Source organism: Myxocyprinus asiaticus, chromosome 11 (assembly GCF_019703515.2).
Source record: "Myxocyprinus asiaticus isolate MX2 ecotype Aquarium Trade chromosome 11, UBuf_Myxa_2, whole genome shotgun sequence".
NCBI classification, from domain to species: Eukaryota; Metazoa; Chordata; class Actinopteri; order Cypriniformes; family Catostomidae; genus Myxocyprinus; species Myxocyprinus asiaticus.
The window spans coordinates 27,126,127-27,148,332 of NC_059354.1; the positions used below are offsets into that span (position 1 = coordinate 27,126,127).

The 22,206-nt window shown below is 38.8% G+C and overlaps 1 protein-coding gene across 3 annotated transcripts in view; it reads left to right on the plus strand.

The window, feature by feature from the left end:
- Nucleotides 1-22,206, plus strand: part of LOC127448108 (zinc finger E-box-binding homeobox 2-like) — a 76,177-nt gene that overhangs the window by 49,923 nt on the left and 4,048 nt on the right. For 2 of the 3 annotated variants that reach the window (XM_051710405.1, XM_051710404.1), the window contains exons 3-9: nucleotides 7,406-7,624; nucleotides 12,055-12,123; nucleotides 13,151-13,339; nucleotides 15,600-15,814; nucleotides 18,224-18,332; nucleotides 18,662-20,607; nucleotides 21,890-22,070. In XM_051710405.1, coding sequence (XP_051566365.1) covers nucleotides 7,406-7,624; nucleotides 12,055-12,123; nucleotides 13,151-13,339; nucleotides 15,600-15,814; nucleotides 18,224-18,332; nucleotides 18,662-20,607; nucleotides 21,890-22,070 — 2,928 coding nt within the window. The remainder of the gene's footprint in view (nucleotides 1-7,405; nucleotides 7,625-12,054; nucleotides 12,124-13,150; nucleotides 13,340-15,599; nucleotides 15,815-18,223; nucleotides 18,333-18,661; nucleotides 20,608-21,889; nucleotides 22,071-22,206) is intronic. The other variant, XM_051710406.1, reaches the window with a different exon arrangement.

Sequence of the window (22,206 nt, forward strand, 5' to 3'; positions counted from 1 at the left end):
AGGCTCATGGTTTCCCATGCAGGCAGCACTTGTGAAAGTAAAATTAGCGGTCATATGCTATGAACACTTGCCAAGACGTTCTGAAGAACGTCCAAAAAGGAGAAGTATTGAGATTACGAATGGAAATCAAGCAATGCATTGCAAAATTCTCAGAGGGTTAAGAGTGATAAGGTACAGATAGTTAATCTTTGTGGTGCCAATGAAAGAGTGTTTTGTTGTTGCTTGTTTTCTTTTCTTTCTTTTTTCTTCTCAAATGAAGCCTACCATAAAATGGCGGCAGGCTTAAGAAGGAAATGTGGGCAGGTTGTGGGCAGGATGGATGGATAGATAGGGCCACTCCTTGCATGAATATTTCATTAGCAACCTGTCTCCTGGTCTGGAGCCTTCATTTAAAGCCCCCCTTTGAGGTCTTATTTTTTGCTCCATCTGGGCCTGTTAGCTTTCAGAAACCCAACAAGCCACCTCTGGCAATGCCACTGAGGAGTCTTAGCTGAAACCAATCTGTTTCCTTTTAGTTTCGCCTTTTGTCTGACTGTAAACAGGTATTAAGGAAAAGATCATTGTGTTCCAGTAAATCAGCCTTAAATAAAAAAGTAACCAAAAGACTGGAATACATTTATCAGAAGTGGAAGAGATTGAAGCTGTTTCAGGCAATGCGAAGGGACTTATATTGATAGCCTATGGGGCTAAAGAGAGATCTAATTGTATTTACACCAAAAATCTTTCCTTTAGATATGTCACTGTAAAAAAAGAAAAAAAAAAAAAAAAAAACGTAGTATACTGGTACATTGATAAATACATAAATATATATGAAATAAAACTATGTATTAAATCGTACATATTGATCAAAAAAGACAAAACAAAAAGGCAAAAAAAACAAAAACATCTTGGCTAACCAAAAACTAACATTCTGGGGACCTAAAATTGTGAACTGGGCTGGTAGCTGTTGGTTGAGTTCTTTGCATTTTTATTACAGAAATAGAATAAATTTACCTCGCTGAAAAAAGACAAAACCACTGCTTATGAAACAAAAACAAATTGAAGTGTCGGGTGGATGAAATATGGGGAAGGTGTCTTGTTGGTTTCTCTTCGAGAGGGAACCTGGTGTTGTTTTGCTCATTAAACTGTTTGAACAGCTAGTGACCAATGGGCCAATTGCACGCTGAGAGCCACCGAGCATCTGCCGGGAGATTTGCATATTAATTGACCCATATTAACTTCCCAAAAAATTTATAGATTTCGAACTCGGCCAACAAATTCATCTGCTCTGCGCTTCTTAGCCCTCACCTGCCGAGAGTATTGTAACACAAAGCCACCGCACGCACGGCAAAGAAACCCTAAAATTGCAGGTTTTGTTAGCATGCGTAATTTGCTCCGTCTCTTTTCAGCTCTGAGGTGGTTTGAGATTTTTGTGGTTGTTATGTTCTCCCAGAGTGCAACCTGACTGATAGTTTGCCTGAGATAGAGCTTGACTTCTTTATCTTTCCTGTGCACAGCATAGTGTTCTCTGCTCCTCCTGTATTTTCTCCATCTCAGGTTAGCCCAATGAGCCATTGTGTGTCTCCAGCTTTACAAACTGAAACACACACACGCAGACACACACGTACACGTACACACAGGCACTCTGAGGCTGGTAGAGGCCCAGAACAGTTGTCGAGAGAGGAGTAACATGTGCATGGGGTGGGCACAGATGGCGGTTTGCTTGGGGGAGGAAGGGGGAAAGGTGGGCCGTCTGGCGGCATGAGCAAGCCTCAGAGATCTCTCTCTCTCTCTCTTTCTCTCTCTGGCTTCCTCTCCTCCCCTTCTCTCCTTCTTGCCTGTTGCGTTGGGTCCTATAGTAGACAAATGGGAGTTTAATTCAATTAGGTTCAGGCTACTGTTGCCGCTTCATGGCAGGGTCTGTGGAGCACCGCCACCCCTTTACAGATGGGTGCTCGTAAGATAAGTGCATGCACACACACAGACTCACTCGGTCTCTCTCACTTTCCTTCTTTCACGCTCACAAATATTGGCAACTACTGAAATACTTAAATACAAGGAAAACAAAGCCCACCACAGTACACACACACACACACTCTCCAGGTTTGGAGTAATGGTTCACGCATAGCTGAGTTTTCACTGAGGATCATGGCGGCACAAAAGCAGCCCCTCTCTTCCTGGGCCCTTTGTTCCCACAGCACCAGTGTGACCTCTCCGGCTACCCAGCCTTAAAACAAACACAGAGAGCCTCGTCTGCCATCACACGCACCGTAAACAAGAGCACTTACACCAGCCGTTAGCTGTGTGCTAACCACACAAGAAAAATAGATCCAATCCAGACACTATCTATCAGATTCAAGGCCTTCACTGACAGAGACACATAAACAGCCTTGTGTGGGAGTCACAGATTCATTGTAGACAAGCGTCTAATCATGTTTTTACTAAACTGATTTTAAAAATGAATTATATGTAATTCTGATCTTAACAGAGTGATTTAAACTTTTTAATAATTTTTTATTTTATTTTAGACCCTAAATTGGATACTTTAAAGGAAACCTGTTCCAAACCTGTTTGATTTTCTTTCTTCTGTGGAACACAGTAGGGGATGTTAGGCAGAATGTTATGGATTGACAGCCGCAGTCCCCATTCACTTTCATTGCATGGAGAGAAAAAAGCAGTGTCAACATTCTTTAAGATTTCTTGTGTTTCATGGATGAAAGAAAGTCATACATGTTTGGAATGTCATAAGGTTGATTACATGTTTTTTGGGTAAACTAAACAGAACTTATTGAGTCTCATTCATAAAAGAACAAATTTCTGTCTAAATCATTCATAAATACATTATAACCTTACAGTGTTGCATTGAATTGAATGTGACAATTTACATAGGGATTGTTTTATGAATGATTTGCACAGAAATTCACTCTGCCCATGTTGTATGAATGAGGCCCTGTTAATATCCAACATGTGAAAATCACTTAATTTCCTGTCTGATTGGTGCAATGCCTATGCACTAGAAGAAATTCCTCTGACATTCCAGCTTTTTTCACATTTGTTGTATATAACTGCTTGCTCTGCATGCACTTTACTTCTCTGGTGTTTTCAATGAGGCATGAAGCAGGTAAAAGTTTGCCCTCCCTCATCCTTTTTGCACATGAAAAGATGCTGCCTGATTTGATTCACATGAATCATTTCCAAGCTATAGCCACTAGGCAGCGACCTCCTTTCAACTGTTTGAAGCCTTACCTAGTTCCCCCTCCCCCACCGCTGCTCAGGTGATGCACACCGCACAGGAGAGAGAGAGAAGAGAGCAGTTATTTTCCACCGTCTGTTCCAACGGGTTTCATTACCGTGGAAGAGAGGCACCTGAAAAAGACCTGCGGCAGGCTGTCGGATTCTCACTATGGATACAGAATACACATTCACCTTTCTGTTTCGGCCACGTTGTGAGCTGGGAACACACAGAAAGGGGAAGAAGGGAAAAGAAAAGATGGGAAAATACGGATAGCAGTTGGATTACCTGTGAAAAGGAAATGCTAAGAAGGTGTGCAAGGTATCGGATGTCTCGTTCAGTCCAGATGGATGTGATTGTTGAGCGTTTGGTGCATCAGAAGCCTTCCATGTCTTAAAAATATTAACATTTTGATTCATCTACCGCAATATACCAGTATATACATGAAATGGCTCCAGCGGACGGCATGGTATTGGGTTTGCAGGTCTGTCTGCAGTTTTCCACTGAGCGCTGGGAACACACTCCGCATATGAGATGAGAGGAGTCTAAGAGATTGTGACAGGACACACACATACCTGTCTAAACAGCTAAACTGTGAACGTGTGTGTGTGTGTGTGTGTGTGTGTGTGTGTGTGTGTGTGTGTGTGTGTGTGTGTGTGAACAACTCCAGGCAATGGAAGGTGTGAACCTCTCCCAGTTAGCGAAGATAAGCTTAGGTCATCCAAACTGGATAAACACAAGGTATTGTGTTAACTCATGTTTTCATAATTATGTTAAATCTGTGTTTGCCAATATATTCTCTGCTTTTGGTTTTGTCTGTTGCCGACCACATACATTTGTGAATGTTGGCTGCATGCTGAGGTCTTGGTAAGGGTGAGTTTCAGTACCATCTAGAAAGGCATTATGCCTTATTCTCAAGGGGCAGCTAACAGAATGATAGGTGGGGTTGCTTGAGAATAAGAAACAGCACAGAGAGAGAGAGAGAGAGAATGAGAGGGAGGGGAGCAAGGAAGAAGTCAGAGAGAGAGAGAGAGGAGAGGTGGCCTCTTTGTCTCTGGGGTGAGCACAATGGGCCGTTCACTGCAGGAATTATACGGCAGGACAGCTGCCGGAATGACACGCTGAAATGGCCACCAATAGAATCATGAACGGGGTAGGTTTAAATGGGGAAAAGTGTGTTTGATTGGTTGATCCAAAATACAGTTACAAGTACGTATGCAAAATGTAGGGTCAGTGTTTTGAATCGTCCTTTAAATCATTTTAACATATTTTAAAATAGCTTTTCTGTATTCCTTTTATACAGTAAATACTAATGAACTACTATAAATACAAACGGACAATGCCACATAATATCTTGGTCACATTTGCCACACCCATGTGACCTCAGAGGCAAACAGTTTGATGGATTGCCTTTGAGCGTCCATTAATATCTTTTGAAATGCACAAACCTACACACACACATAGACAAAGTATGTGTTTGACTATGTCAAATCATGTTTCTTCCTTTTTCTAAGATGGTTTTCAAACCTCAGAATTTTCTATTTCTATTTGTGTCATGAGAGGGCAAGAATCTATGCAATTATAGGAAAATTACAACACACTTACAGAACAAACCATACTGACTTTCCCTGTAATGTAATGTGAAAAAACAAAAAAACAAAAACCAACAAAAAAAAAACCTTGCACTCAAGTATTAAAGCAATGTCATTTGGAATGTGGATGGCTAGCATATGCTTTTGGAAAAAGCAAGAGCAGGAAAATGTGATGTAAATAGTTTTGTGTTTTGTGTGGGCTTAAAGTCAAAGTACTCAACAGTTCACTATTATTAATATTCAGCCCTGACCTCTCTATTCATCCTCTTGATTCTTTTCCCAGTCCTCCCACTTCTTTCTTTTTCCTCAGAACACTCCCACCATTCAAACTCTGAATGATTGGCTGCAGCTTTTTAAATTCAGGGCTGCATTTTGTACAGTACCTGTGCGAGTATATCACGAGACCAAGTCATTTGCAGTTATTAGTGGGTTAAAGATGAAGTAGTAATTACATTTGTGTGAGAGAGAAGGACAAGAAGTGGAGGGAGGGAACGGAGGAGAGAAAAAAGCAAGCCAAGGTAAGATAAAGTTGCTTTACATCCAAGGTATACCAGGACCACACAAAGAGCCTCTCATGTCTTACTTTCAACCACTCCTTTTATGTCTCTCTTTTGCTTTCTCTCTCTCGCCTTCTCTTTTTCATTCAAGAAAAGGGGGGTCCTCACCCCCAGCCCGAAGTCGCTCCTAAATAATCCCACTGGTCACACCTCTTAGTAAGAAAGCTTTTTGTCCCACGCCCCTCACCCCGCCATACCACCTCTCCCAACTCTTTGGTATTCAGCCTGGTCAGTGCATTTTGACCATCCCTTGTACCCGAGATGGTTCCCCTTTTAATTTGCACCTGTTGTGCAGTTGTTGGGGGAGCAAATGCAGCCCCACGGATCAGACAAAGATCATATTATGATCAGATACGTGCGGCTAATCTTCATGCCCTCTGGTGAGAGCCGCCAAAGGGAAGCGATCAGCCTTTTTTGCATGGGAACCTGCAAAAAAAAAAAGGCGTCATTGGTGTTTTTGTTTTTTTTAAGTAAATGGGCTCCTAGGGAGAGATTAGGGGTAGTTAAGGTATGGAGGAGGGAACGAAGCGTTCCACAGCCCAGTTGAGCCCATTTGACGCCAATAAACTGGGAAATAGAGCGCGGATGTAAGGAAAAGTTTGTTGTTTTTCAAAACTCTGTGTTCAGAAGAGGGAGAAAATTGTCCCGAAATCAGCAATTAGGTTTTCGAATCATACCATTAGAGGAACTTCCCACTAGTTCTCACTACTTTGGCAGTGTGCCTCAGAGATAAGGTGCTGGGGAGCCTGGGGAGATTGCTCTATTCGATTGCTACATTAAACTGCTGTTCCCATGATGTAAGTTTCATAGCTTTATTATACCCTTACCACCTCTAACCCTTTAAATCTACACAATTGTTGGTCTGCTTTCTCTCTGTTGTTATTTTATATCAAGTAGCCTTCTGGTCTAATGAGGTATCATTATACTGGCATCCAAACTGTGAAGATAGACTATAATTCATACATATTTTCAATGTAGAGACCAAAAATTAAAGCTCTTCAAGTTTGGGTAGAAGTTTACAGTAAGCTTCTATTCATTAAAAGTGCATTATACAATGATCAATCAAGTTTTGCAGCATTTATTAATAATGGTTATTGGTAGTTCCTGTTAGTCTATAATGCATTGATTAATGTAAATATACACAAATTTTAATGTTAAAAATGTATTAGTAGGGTACAATAGGGCTAAACACACCCCTTTAGCAAAATGTGCTTTTTTGCATCGCAAAGTGTATCAAGTTTGAAAAAAAAGAAAACACATATATTTTTAGTGAATATTGATGGAGCAGTTGGTGTGGAAAGAAATAATAACGGAAGATTTTTTTGTTAAAATAAAAAAAAAAAAAAAAAGTGTAAAAGACCTTGGGGTAAAAGACCCCAGGGTGGCTATAATTACAAATTATTATATGTTAGATCAAATTAACACAAAATAAAATTTAAGACGAGATAGCTTGCTATGATCTCACGTATTAAGAAAACTTTGCAGTGCATAGTGATAAACATGTGTTTAGGAAAGCGCTGTGGTATTTTTGTTGCAATTTAGTGTTTTGGAAAGGAAATTAAATCAAAATGCATTTGACCTTTACCCCCATTGTATGCTATATGTAGAAATTTACATTACCAAAATAATAAATGCTTTAAATGTACTGTATTGTTCATTGTTAGTTTATGTTAACTTTTGCATTAACTAATGTTATTGTATACAACCTCATTGTAAACTGTAACTTGTTTTTGCTATGACCTTTGTGTCATGTAATGCAGAAATATTTATTTATTTATTTCATTGCTTTAAAGCAATGGAGCACTTTTGCAAGGCTACGTGCATTTCCACACATGCCTCTTTGCTGGACTCCTGGCAAAAATATTAGTTGTTTCTTTATTTCTGTGGGAATGTCAGTTATACTGCTCTGGCTTTGATGTCTTGTGCTTATGCATATGTAAAGCAGCTAGGTAACAGGCCAAGATTGTGGCCATATTCCAGATTTCTCTTGAGACTAAGAAATGTGGATGAACCCAAATATTAACACATCTCTCATCTCTCCTCAGTGCTGAGCTATGAAAACGTAGTGGATGCTGGTTCAGGGTCCGATGAGGAGGACAGACTTTTGGGTTCTGAGGGCGAAGGCAGTCCAGCAGGAGTGCCGAGCCTGGAGGCCTCACCTCGGGTAGCCCATGCTCTGCTCTTCTGTCGAGGGGATGAAGAAAATGAAAGCCAGGATGGGGCAGGAGCCCACGTTTGGCGCCACAGAGATCTCAATGGCTCAGGTAAGTGTGAGCTGTGAAATTATGAGACTGACTGATTGACTTTTTTTGTGGCAATAACAAATAAAAAATAGACAAAGTTCAGATTTCTTTGAACATTCGATTTTTGGAGAAGGAACTCAGAATAGTTATTTTTCTGGAATTCCAGATGACAGAGAAGTGACAGAAGAGTTCAAGCTAGCAAGCTTAACTAGCATTTAGCACTAACATTTTCAAGAGAGAGAAAAAAGGCAAAAAGTAAAAAATAATAAATAAAATTAGTTATTTGTCATTTAGCAGATACATTTTACACAAATGACCCACAACAAATTGCAGGGACAATCCCACCGGATCTACTAATGGGTAAAATGGTGAAAAATATCTTTCAGAAACATCAGACCAGTGTAGTTTTTTTCTTGTCCTCCAAGTGATGACAGAAAAGTCCAAGCTAGAAACCTTCTTGCATTTAGCACTAAAACATTAAATAGGAAACAAAATGAGGCCAAAATAAAAAATCTGTAGTTGCTTGTAATTGAGCAGGGCCTCGTTTCCCAATAACGATTGATCTTAGTGGTTAAGAGCATTTTCTATGAGCGATTTTACGAACGTTCATTATTTTTTACGTGCTTTTCCCAAAACTGCACTTAACATAAACGTGCGAAGATGCGCTTTAAGTGCTACTTAAGAGAGACGCTGTCCATAAACGTGAAGTGCTGAAATGTGACCGTATAGTGCTGCTCGTCATTGCAACTTCATTATATTTGTGCGAACTTTAAAAACTTTTGTAATTTAGCTCGCTGGAAATATTTAAAAATATTTTCTTAAATGTACCACTTAATTCACCACATAATTCCATTTTGTTTTGCAATCGTTTGATGCTGAACGATATATTTATTTTACACAATCACTGCTTCATTCATAAGATGTGCATTTTAATATTTCATTTTCAAAATTTGCTCTGTGGGTTGAGATTAAATATTTCAGGATCAGTGAAGACAGCGGAGACACTGTGTATGGTCCTGCTAATGACAACAAGCATTAATTGAATATAACGAGATTCACTGTGTTAGTGCAGAGTGCAAAATAAGGAGATGTGTGGAAGCTACACTTTAGGGACATTCACCAATCAAAGGGAGATCTGCTCTTTACTCCCAAAAGTGCTAACGGTAACAGAAATGCTACACAACATGTGTGGTACTACACAATGTATGGTGCGGGCGAGAGCGCCCTTAGGTGTCAGAGAGGAAGAGGGGACAAGGATTAGGAGCCAGTATACTTTACGGACGATTTCATGCACGGCAGCAAGTTATTGACTTTTTTTTTACAGTTCTCTGTAACAATCATGCACCACTTTGATGTTAACAACTAGTCCACAAATAATTTTAATTGTTTATATATTAATTTATCTGTTCATCCAATATTGACTAACAATTTTCTGCATTTATTATTGTTATTATTATTATTAGCCTTGTCGGCTAAAAATAATAATAAAATAAAACGTATGTATACTGATATTAAATGAGCATAAAGTGTAGCTATATGTTTTTAAATTGTACGACTATTCCAGAGCACTCATTAATCTATCAGCATTTTCAAGTACTACTTAAGTTACGATGCTTTTGGGAAACGGGCCACAAAACTAAGATGAAATGTAAGATGGATTCTATGATCTACTTAGGCTTACGATGCTTTTGGGAAACGAGGCCTAGAGCACTCTTTAATCTATGAGCATTTTCAAGTACTACTTATGTTACGATGCTTGTGAGAAACGGGCCGCAAAACTAAAATAAATCGTCAGATAAATTCTACGATCTACAGTGGCTTACAATGTTTTTGGGAAAAGAGGCCCAGATCCGTTTTACCCAAAATTGCCTACAGTATAACAAATTGCAAGGACAATCCCAAAGGGCAAAATGGTGAAAAACGTCTTTCAGGAACACCATTAGCTCATAAGTTGTCCAGACTTGGAAGCAAATCTCCAATTTTTACATTAGCAGGAGAGAGCTGCATTATTTACCATAGTTGGATAACACTTAGCATCTGTTTGGTGTATGTGATATAATTGGAAAAGCTCTCTTTTCTCCTTTGGTTTTCTATTTTTTTGTCACAAAAAGCAGGTTACACCTAATTGTCAATACCTCATCACTGTCACCACACCCTATTTCTGGCTTCGCTGTGACTCATCCACCCAAAACCAAAAGCGATCAAGTTCACAGACAAGACCCAAGCTAGTGAGGCTTTAAAGACAAATTCTCTTAATTAGGATCACAGAGCTATCATTTAGCACAAGTCTGCCCTCCCGAAGACTCATTAAAGGCCTTAAATGAAATTTTTAGCATTATGATGGCCATTTACATACATAATAGGCCCACAATTCCCTGGGCCTGGCTGACAGTTACAGAGTGACGGGAGAACTCATGCGAGTCGCCCGGTTTAAAAAAGAGAAGAAAAAACCCCGACCTCCAGCAATCAGTCTCAGTTAATGACTAAAGCATATGCGTCACTTAACTTCACAGAGTGTCACAGTCCCAGAACTAAACAGGGTCTTCTGGGATGTGTCATTTGCTTGAATGGTGTTTTGTTTAGTTGATGTTCACACCATGATATGCTAGATTAATGGATGTCATCTGAGCTTTCCTATTCGAAGGCCATGCCTTTGGCAAGATAACATTTTTCAGTCTTAGTGATTGAACACGAAAGCATCAGTTCACTAGCCCAGAAACTTTGTGGTATATGCTGGTAAATGTGACATCTCAAAAGAATCTGCATGAATCATCTTGTGTGGTGCTTCCTCTTTTTCTAGGTGAAGTATTGTTGCTTGAGAACATTGCAGCTCAATTCTGTGGCCTGTGCATTGCTAAAACCTCACTACTACATGCAAAGGAACATCTATATGTAAAGTGTAATGTGCATTCGCACATAGGTTTACTTTGTCTCTTGTAGCTCTCTCCAATGTTTGAGCATAGTGCATATTTAGCTGCTGCCTGATTTAAAATGAGACCATGTCATCAGATATATGTTACTTATTTGTACATCGAAAAAGAGACAGGACTTCTCTTGCGTTGCAGTTTTTAAAATCACACATTACCTCAGGGGAACGCAGCTACCACAAGCAGAACTGAGACTCCAATGTAGTTGCCATTTTGTCTCTCGAGGAAACTAAATTGTTTGTCATTCAGACACAGTACATCTAAATTAATCTCTGATACAGCTTCACTTTCCCTTAAAGATAATTTTCAGTGCATCCCACATGATGTTCAGTCCTTTATATGACCTTAAAATGTCCCCATGCTAATGCTGCTAATCACTAACCCTGCCAAAGAAGTTTTAAGCCAGTGCACCTCAAAGGAAAGCACAATGCCGCGAATTCAGTAGAATGTTTTCACCGGCTACAGTTCTTGCACTTTTATCAGTATGGTGCAGAAGGAGACGATTTCACCAGAAAGGGTTTTTGTGAAAGCAAACTCCCTATTAGCAAATGCCTTGTCTCTTTAAAACTTTGTGAAATGCAGTGTGTCCAAGTTTAGTAAAGCTGTTATTCTTTTTGATGCTCAAAACATCCCTTCAAGAAGGTGCTCTTAGAATGATTTCAACTCTCTGCTTTGAAAGGCATCTCTTAAATGTGGTGAAAACTGGGAGAATTGACTTTCAGAAGCTCTCTCAGTTGTCATACTTAGATAATGAGGAAGGATGTGGAAGGCAGTTTTGAAATGAAACAGTACTAATGCAGATGAGGCTTGTGTGTGTGTGTCAGGAGTGTTGATTACCTTGTTTTCTCCCAGAATTGTGGTGTTAGAGGTGCTGTATATCCTCCTTTTGTGGGGGAAGCTTATGATACTTGTGACTGCCAGTATAAGGTCACATGAGGGGGAGGAGGAGGAACAAACACAATAGCTGCAGTATATGAGCAAACTCCTCACAGACCACCCTCCTCTCCTCCCTAAATACCTTGACATGATTTCTTAAGCCACAGTCACAGAGAAGTGGCTTTGTACACATATTATTATCTGAGCTGCTGTCAGTGCGTATGAAATGTAACTCTTTCTGACATGTTCTATATACTGTAGGTTCTTTTCTAGCATTGTGATTTTTGTGTATTGTCATATCTATCTCACGTGGGTTCTTGAAATTTTACATATACATTAGAAATGTTTATTCCAACATTGCTTTTATAATTTTAAAATGCTGCCATTTGAAGCACTGTTAAAGCTATAGTTCACCCAAATGAAAATTCTATCAACATTTATTTACCCTCATGTTGTTCCAACCCCATATGACTTTCTTTCTTCCATGGAGCACAAAAGTAGATGTTAGAATGTTAGCCTCAGTCGTCATTCACTTTCATTGCATGTGAATGGTGACCATTTCTGGTGTAGATTTTGGTGCAGCCTACATGGTTTATGGGTATTTGTTATAATAATGTCTTTTCTCTCTTCTACTGGGAATTCTTACAGAGGAGAGAAAAGCTGAGTACAACACCCTGAGTCCTGACATCTCTCACCATGGAACTGGAAATGGCACAGGTGAGTTTGCATCTGGAGATTTCTTTTTTAAATCCCTGTGTAGATGCACAATGAAGGCATGTCTGAGTCAAACAGAATGAATTTAACCATTTTAAGAGTTATGTTTTCATAGGAATCAAGCCTTTCAAGAATTTCCTCTTGAATAAATGCATCATGAAATGCTTGAAAGCTAGGTTTGTAAAGCCTTTTAAGTCAAGGTCCCCTTGTTTGGCAAATGCACACATACAGTATGCATAGCACACAGTTAGGCATGTCAGATCATTCTTGCTTTATGTGTGTCCACAGGACATGGAAAGTAAACATTTTTAAGTTGAACTGGAGTGCATGGCAAATCACATTTTTCAGCCAAATTGAGTTTAAGATCAAAATTAACTTGCTCAGTCCATGTACTTTCAAACTGATTAAAAGAGACAATAACATTTTAATTTTCTAAGGTTCTAGCGATCTGAAGAAAAAGTATGAATTGCAATAACTGATGTTTGGACTTTTTTATTTGATTTAAACCTAGATACTTTTTGTTTTTAGAACTCACACTTTTGTCAATTCACCCTGTCAATGTTTTTTAACTGTTGTCCATTCAACATACAAAAAACTATTGTTTACGAAAATCACGTTTAAAATCTTGTTCTGTGCAATTACACAACGCATGATCCATAATTAGATTATTGGGTCTGATTTTATGTGTACGATGAGCAATACAAAGTGAGATCAGTTACCCCAGCATGCCTAATTGCCATATAACCCAATTACCCATAATGCTGGAAATGTTTAAAGCCTTTGCTAACATGCAAGAGGATGCTTAAAGAGTGCTTGATGATCAAGCTGGCTCCTATTAGTCTTTGAAGTGGCCATTATGTTGTAACTTAAATAAATACTTCCACCTTTAAAGGCCTTCTAATGGTTTGGTCTCCACTACATCACACTTAGAGTGGCCAGTGTCCTAATGTTCTGCTAGGTCTCTTCCAGTGACACCACGCATCAACCTCTAGACTCATTTGTACTTTTTCTCCCAACTTCCTGTGTGCAGTTAAGGGTATTGATGCCACTTCAGAGTTGGAAAGCTTTTTTGGAAAGAGGAAAATGGATGACAGTGAGGTACACGCGGCAAGCATTGCTGAGTACCTACAGGACACTGTTATCATTTACCCAGAGGACCCAGAGGAGGGCACGCGACTGGGCACACCAGAGGGCAATGGACTAGATGAAAATGAAAGCGGTAGGTCTTTAAAAGTATACATAAAAAGTATTTTAAATGATACATATAAAGGCACAATACTTACCATTTAGCCTTATTTTCATTTACAAAGTAGGGCTCTAATAAAGGCCTACATCTAACAACTATTTTGATAATTTGATAAACTTATTTATATAAAAGCATTATATTGCATATCTTGTCCAATGCTTTCCTTCAAACTATTAACACATTAAAGGATATAAAACCAAAAAAGTAACATTTATTATTTGGGCCTCTTTCCTGAAACATCCTTCATTATCGCCATTTTCAAGTAAATTGTCACATTGTGTACACATAGTTTGAAATATAAACTTTACAATAAAAGAGCACATATTCAACTGTTCAATAATGACATTTGTTGTCAATCATTTGTATTAATGATTTTTAGCTATTTGAGCTATTAGTTGTTGCCACACCTACTCTAAATTAATCTTACTTATGGTATTTGAATGATTTTCACAGTTAACACATTTTGATCAGTGATATCTATGGTGGCCGTGAAGTGCAAAAAAAGCACAAAGGCAAATCCAAAGACAAAATAACAATTCAGAAACGCATCAACAAATCATAAAACTCAATGACAAATCCAAAAACAAAAGAGCAAATCAGAAAACACGACACCAAATCCAGAAACAAAACAACAAGTTAGAAAACACAACAGCAAATCCAAAAACACAACAGCAATTCAGTAGAAACTGAAAGGGTAGGTACTATAGCTTCTCACCTGATTGGCTGTGTAGAGAATACCTTCTTTCCTCAGGACTGGTTCTCTGCCCACTTGGCGATTATTTCAAAATGTATTCCAAATGCTCAATACTGGAAATTGTAAGTGGTTTGTCACTCAGTAAAACAGCAATGGGACACTTTATAACACAGAGAGTGCGAAAAGTTTTAGGTAGGATGTTCAGCTACAGTAAGTAAGGGACCGTCTAAAAATTCCACAAACTGCGCTAAAACAGCAGTGTCCAAGCGTTCGTTCAATTGACTTGCATGTTCTAACATAACAAACACCGTTATTAAAAAAGCATTTTCTCATTCTAAAGGTTGCAGTAGACTGCCGGCGTGATGGCTCACTTTCTACATTTGAAGCCAGCATGTCCAATTATGGCTTGATTATGGCAGTATTCAATTATGGCAGTGTTCACCAAGATATTATTTTCATATTGTAAAGGTTGTAGAAGGCTGTTATTAGATATGCTGATTTACTCTAGATGAGATTTTTCCAGGATGTGGAATTAAATACAGTATTCAATTATTTTTTTAAATAATTATAATAATAATAATAAAACAATGTAAGTCATTCACACCACTGTGCAGCCTGCTACAACCTTTGTAATGTAAAAATTACATCTTGATGAATTTTAGTGGTGTTTTTCCATATATAGTATATCCATATATTTAGATATACTTGGAAAATCTATCCATTGGCAGCAACCGGAACCTTTATAATTTTGGAACAAAACAATCCAGTGTTTTTTTAAGTTAGAACATGCAAATTGAATGAACGCTTTGGACGCCACCAACATTTTAGCGCAGTTTGTGGACTTTAAGACAGTCCCTTACGCACTAGATGAACCATGAAACCATAGATGAACCGTACCTAAAACTAACTTTTCCCGCTCGCTGTTATTACTCTCTGTTTTATAAAGTTTCCTGTTACTGTTTTCCTGAGAGAGAAAACACTCCAAATTATTTAGTTTTTCAGTCAGTGACATTTTGGCATGGATTTTGATATAATCAGTGAACCAATCCTGAAGAAAGCACTAGGTCTCATTAACACAGCCAATCAGGTGAGAAGCTATGGTACCTACCCTTTCCGTTTCGACTGAATTGCTGTTGTTTTTTGTCTTGCTGATGTGTTTTCTGATTTGCTGTTGTGTTTTCTGATTTGCTGTTTTGTTTCTGGATTTGGTGTCGTGTTTTTTGATTTGCTCTTAAGTTTTTTTGGATTTGCCATTGTGTTTTATGATTTGTTGATGTGTTTCTGAATTGTTATTTTGTCTTTGGATTTGCCGTTGTGTTTTATATTTGTTGTTTTGTTTTGCACTTCACGGCCACCGTAGATATCTTACTAACAAACACATGAAGAAACAGGATCTACTTTTTTTTTTGTTCAAACTGATTGCAGTGCTTTGCCTATCATTCTCCCATAGCCTGATATGGCAACTCTTTGTCTCAATTATACTGTTTTTTGTTGACTCCCCCCACCTTCACTCTGTTCACTCCTCTCACTTTTGCCCAGATCTGGCACTGAGGACACCAGATGCCTTTGCCCAACTGTTGACCTGCCCCTACTGTGACCGGGGCTACAAGCGGTTGACCTCTCTAAAGGAGCACATCAAGTACCGACATGAGAAAAATGAAGAGAGCTTCCCCTGTCCCCTGTGCAGTGACACCTTCCCTTACCGCACCCAGCTTGAGCGCCATATGGCCACACACAAGCCCGCCAGAGATCAGGTGAGACAAGGCCCACCTCAATCAGCGCACACCCTCAGTACTTTCTACTGGTTTGATTATGCTTTTCAGGATTAAACTAAAGGGAATTGCAGTCAAACTTGCCAGTTTTAATCTCAGACAACCAAATCATATTGAAGGAAGCTGCACCTCTCATTCTGAGACTCTTTGCTTAAAGGAATAGTTCACCCAAAAATGAAAATTCTGTCATTATTTACTCACACTTATTTCAATAAAAACATGTATGTTGTTAATTTTATTTATTTATTTATTTTGTGGAACATTAAAGGAGAATTGTTTGGAATATTTACACAGATCTTGCCATACAATTAGAGTTCATAGTTATTATGTCTATGAAGATCCTAAAAGGACAGAAATGCCCACCAAAATAGCACCATTAAAGTCATCGATATGACTCACACAATATATATGTGTCTTCTAAGGCCTTACAGTATAATGTTTTTTGTCCTTTTTTAAGCATGACATCTCCTGGTCATTATGAATTGTCATTGTGTGAAAAGAGATGCAGAATGATTCTTCAAATATTTCTACTTTTGTGTTCCATGTCAAGTCAAGTCAAATTTATTTGTATAGCGCTTTTCACAACAGGCATTGTTTCAAAGCAGCTGTACATGAATTACGCTATAACAGAAAATGAAAGAATATAATGCCAATATTAGTTATTTATGTTTAGAATTATTAGTGGTTAAAATTAGTAAACTAAGTAAGTGTTGTGGGTCAATGGTTAAACAAAATGAATTTGTACGAACTATAAGTTTTAGTGTTAAAATCCTTGAAGTCATCCTGAATTAACTGAGAAAATACACGTAGATGCATCGTCCTTTGATTTTGGCTGATGAAGGCTTTTGTTAGTGGTTAATTTATTTTCTATGTAGTTTGAGAGAGTTTTGTCCCTCTTTTGACCAAGTTGATATAGGTATCCTTCAGTGAGGAGCATCGCAGTCCGGCTGGAAGCTTATGGCAGGTAATTTTGGTGAACTCCATCCTGAGCCCATGCTTCAGACAGTGATTCCATAAAAAAATAACAACATATGGAATTGGAACTACCAGAGAATGAGTAAATAATGACAGCATTTTAATTGTGGGGTAAACTATCACTTTAAGCACATGTCAGAGGAGAACATGTTTTAGACTTTTGCTAGCTCCGCCGCATCCAGCATTGACCAAGCTCCTCCAGAGCCTCCTTAAAACCTGAATCCTTCACACCCGAGACACAGCTGTGCACTGTCATACTCCCCTCCACCCACAGCCGGCCATGTGTGGGTTGTTCTAGTACATTGAGATCTATAGGCCTGCTGACTGTGTCATGTTAGTTCTCAACATGGGTATGCTCTGGCAAGGCAGTGATATGGAGCTCATTTGAAAAGAAATCCCCACATTGCTTTACAGTATTTAAAAAGAAACAGGTCTGTGTTTGATATGGTAAATGAGTTCTCAGTTGTTTGATAGGATTATAACAGGATATCCTGCATTTAGGCTTTCAACTTTGAACCTTATTGAAAAGGAACTGAGTGGAATACTTGCCTCAACCTCTCATCTTACTGTCTGATTCACACTCACATGTACACACACACACACACACACACACACACACACACGCACACATATGTGCACCTTCCCAGACTGATTTAAACATGACCAGATGGCTTTTCCTCCAGTGATCTAGAGTATCCTAATCCTTAAATGACTTTAAGTGTTTGTTTATTTGCTCTCAAGGGGTATTTTCCTGAATGGCTTTGAACATCAATTCCTAGGTTCACCTTGCTAGTTTTGGTTTTATATTTCATGGGGTGTTCAGTGTATATATTTGCATACAGTATATGGAAACCCTAATACACAAATATGACTGAACTTTGGGAGAAAGAACTTCAACATAGTATTTTACATTTCGACTAAACGTGCACTTGTGGACACCCACACATTTTTCACAGACCTTTTGTATCTGTGTGTGGGGTGCAGGGTGAATGCTGTTGTTTTTATTGTGCATCTGGGGCCCACATTTGAATTTCAAATGCAGAAAGAGCACCTATGTTCCTATGTTTAACTTTTAATGGTAAATATAGATACGACTTACACTTTTTTAAGATAATCTTGACAAAAAAAATAAAAAATAAATAAATAAAAAAAGTTTGAAATGTATGCTATTAATTAGTTACTGAATGAGGTACATAGAAGGCAAAATGTTACCAACAATAAAAGTTAATTATTCAGAAGTTAAAAATCTTAAATAACTGGACTATTACTATATGTACGCTTATAAAATATATAATATGATCTTTTAAATTAAATTGTATTAAATATTAGTAGATGTCAGAAATAATCATAAACTATTGTGGCTGTTCTACCTGTGTATAATCTCTCTATAATCTGTAATCATTCTCTCCTTAACAGCCACAACTGCTAAACGAAGGGACTGGCAACCGCAAGTTCAAATGCACAGAGTGTGGCAAAGCCTTCAAATACAAGCATCATTTGAAAGAGCACCTCCGCATTCACAGCGGTAAGCAAAGCTGAGATGTTGAGAACCTCCTTACATAAGAGCCATAAGATGAATGACAATATAATATATAGCTAATTTTATCTCAGATGTTTCTAATTTGCCTAATGGTAATTCACTGTGGTTTGGCTTGTCAGGGTGGATAATGAATATTTAAAACCATAATTATATAATTATGCAAGAATTAAGATCCATTCATTCATCAAGCAGAACAGTAAAATAACAGTTTAATGCTAAAAAAATAAAATAAAAGGAACATAGCAAAATATAATAGATATAGATAAGAAATAAGATATGTTTTGATTTTGTTTTTTTGTTTGTTTTTTTTTTAGGTGAGAAGCCATATGAGTGCTCCAACTGTAAGAAGCGCTTCTCCCATTCTGGCTCTTACAGCTCCCACATAAGTAGCAAGAAGTGTATTGGCCTCATCTCTATTAATGGACGGGTACGCCATGGAGTCAACACCAAGACGGCCTCATCACCAAACTCTGCGGCATCCTCCCCTGGCAGTCCTGCATTAGCTCAGCTCCGTCACAAACTGGAGAACGGCAGGTCTATGAGCCTCCAAGACACATCTTCCCACCAAGACATCAAGTCTGAGCCCATGGACTTCAATGAATACCGTCTCATGATTGCATCTCAGCAAGAATATGGTGGGTCAGGAGCCTTTCTTAATGGCAGTGGCCATGGGGGGAGCTCTCCAGGGATACACAGTTCATCTCAGAACCCCCTGCAACACCTGGGTATTGTATTGGATTCTCATCCACTGGGATATCCAGGGTTCAGCAACAACATGAGTGAGGTTCAGAAGGTTCTTCAGATCGTGGACAACACAGTTTGCAGGCAGAAGATGGATGGCAGCCCAGAAGAGATCTCTAAACTCAGAGCATACATGAAGGAATTAGGCTCCCAGATGGAGGAGCAGAAGCTGGCGCTGGCCTCCAAGCAAGGCTTCCTTGGCGTTGATCACAACAGTCCCACAAAGACCATCATTGACTACACACTGGAAAAGGTCAATGAAGCCAAAGCGTGTCTCCAGAGTTTAACGGAAGATTCTAAGAGGCGGGCTATGGATATCAAGAAAGAAAGACCCAGCCATGGCATGGATATTGGATCAGAAGACAAAGCACAGATGAGGGATGCACAATATGTGCCATACTCATGTCAGTATTGCAAGGAGACGTTTTCTGGCCCTATTCCATTGCATCAACATGAGCGCTACCTTTGTAAGATGAACGAGGAGATCAAGGCTGTCCTTAAACCTAATGATTCTTTACCACCAAGCCGAAGGGGGCTTTTTGGCACTGAGCAGCAGGCCTTATCCATTTCTGAGAGGAATGCCACCAGCCCGGTCAACCCCTACATGGATCACATGTCAGTACTAAAAGCTTACTTTGCCATGAACACTGAGCCCAACTCTGAGGAACTGAGGAAGATCTCCATGGCAGTAGGTCTTCCTCAGGAGATTGTGAAGGATTGGTTTGTGCAATGGAAAGCTCAATCTCACCATAGCTTGTCTAGGAAAAGATCTCCTGAGCAAAACTGTGCAGAAATTAACAATGACTTGGTCCGAGAGTCAGCACTTACCCGGTCACCTGTTTCTCTGAGCCAATATGGCGACTCAACAGCAGAGATTCAAGCCATCACCAATGGCGATTCAGGGCACAGGCTGTCCAAACCGCATCAGTTTACAGGCATCAGGCAGACCAATGAAAAGCCACTTGACTCTGTGGACCACTTGAGAGCTGAGACACCCTCACCGTTGAATCTCTCATCGTCATCATCGAAACACTCACATAGCAGTTCGTACACCCCTAACAGCCTCGCCTCGGAGGATGTCCATGGGGAACCACTTGACTTGTCTTTGCCAAAACAAATTTCCAAGGCAGAACGGAGGACCAAACCGAATGGTTTTTCCTTTGACCACAGTAGTGACTCCTCTGCACGTGAACAGGGAACAGAACCTTTAAACTTGGCCCACATTAAGAAGGAGTTCAATGGGCCCAATGAAAATCAGATTGAGAAAAGCTCAAGCCCCATCTTTAGCATAAACCCCTTTGGTAGCAGCCATATGTACACCTCACTTCCACCTCATGGAGCATTCCCTCCACCTACATTCATGTCTCCAGCTCAGGCCAGCATCCCAGGACTCAGGCCTTACACAGGGTTGGATCCCATGAGCTTTCTACCACATATGGCTTATACTTATGCAGCAGGGGCAGCCACCTTTGCTGAGATGCAGCAACGTCGGAAATACCAGCGGAAACCAGGCTTCCAGGTAAATCAAATGTTTTGGTACCTTGAAATAGCAACAGAAATCCCAATGCAAAACCATTCCAATTACGTTTAAACTGTTAACTGGAAACCCTAATAAGTCAGCAGAAAAAAAAAAAAAAAAGGCAGTCAGTTCCATAAAATTTATTTTAAGTTAATAAACTCCCAAGTTCAAGTTAATAGAACTTTCTGATTTTAATTTTGTACTACACATACACGTTAAGTGCTTCTAATTTGAAATATTGAGTAAGATAACATACATTTTGATGGCATTTAACTTGAAATTTAACTTTTGAGCTGAATTTAAAGTTACAATGTAATCTCAATTTACATACTTCAAGTAGAGGGAACCTTCTGTAACTACTACAGTGAATGTTAGCACACTGAATGCATGCTAATTGGTAACATCATGCTTTGTTTAGCATAGCAGTTGCTCAATAAGTAAAGCAACACCTGTGTATTTAACTAATACCTGTCCTTAACCTAAGATCAAGCACCACTATTCACTGTAATGGTAACACCTAAAACTCCAACATAACAGAAACTCTTCTAAATAACACAGCAAAACTTTAAACACTACTAAGTCTCCCCCATTACATTCATTTTGCACAATGACACTTTATAAGCACTTAATTTTGTAACATTTACTCTCCATTTCAAGTGCCATTTAAAGCATTTTGGAAAACAGAAATCCCTGCCCAGTTTCTGTTAAATTTAAGATCCTATAAATTTAAAGAGACAAGTTCATCAGTTTTGTGAACTCAAAAGAAAGAAAAAGTTCTAAATACTCATCAAGATTAATTTATTTGAACTAATTTGTATTTGATTTTTTACTTACTCAAAACAATTAAGTATTTTGAGCATTGAAGTTTACTGTGTGTTTGATAAAGCTAAATTAAATCATTTTGTAACAGTCGGTCTTTACTTATGATGCACAATTTAATAAGATGAATAAATACATTAAATAATTATTTAATAATTAAAAAAATGCCTGCATTAAATGTTTCCAGAGATCTGTACTTCCTCAAATTACTATGTCTACTATACTCTTATTACTAAACTGAGAAAACAAATTTAAAGTCCTGTCTGCATCAAGCACATATGTCACTCTTTTTGAGACATCTTCAGGCAATAAAGGCCTTACACAGGTTACAGAGATAAGCTTTGTCCAGACTTGGTATAAAACATGGGACAGATGCTGTCTCCTCCTATATGGCAGGTTAGGATTAGGATTAATGGCGGGTTAGGATTGTCCAAAAAGTGTCTAAAATCTGTTTGTCTCACAGGGGGAGCTACTGGACAGTGCAGGGGACTATCTGTCAGGGCTAGAGGATCTGACAGACAGCGAGTCGCTGCTCGCCCGGAAGAAGATTAAGAAGACTGAAAGTGGTATGTACGCGTGTGACTTGTGCGACAAAACATTCCAGAAGACCAGTTCCCTCCTAAGACACAAATATGAGCACACAGGTATATCACATTTAGACAACTCTTTTTTTTTTTTACCTTAGTCCATCACCCCCAAGTAATCCCCTTTTACCACATTGTGTTTTTTTACTTCTTATTTCTTCATTCCTTTCCTGCTTTAATTTTTTGTTCAAACCTT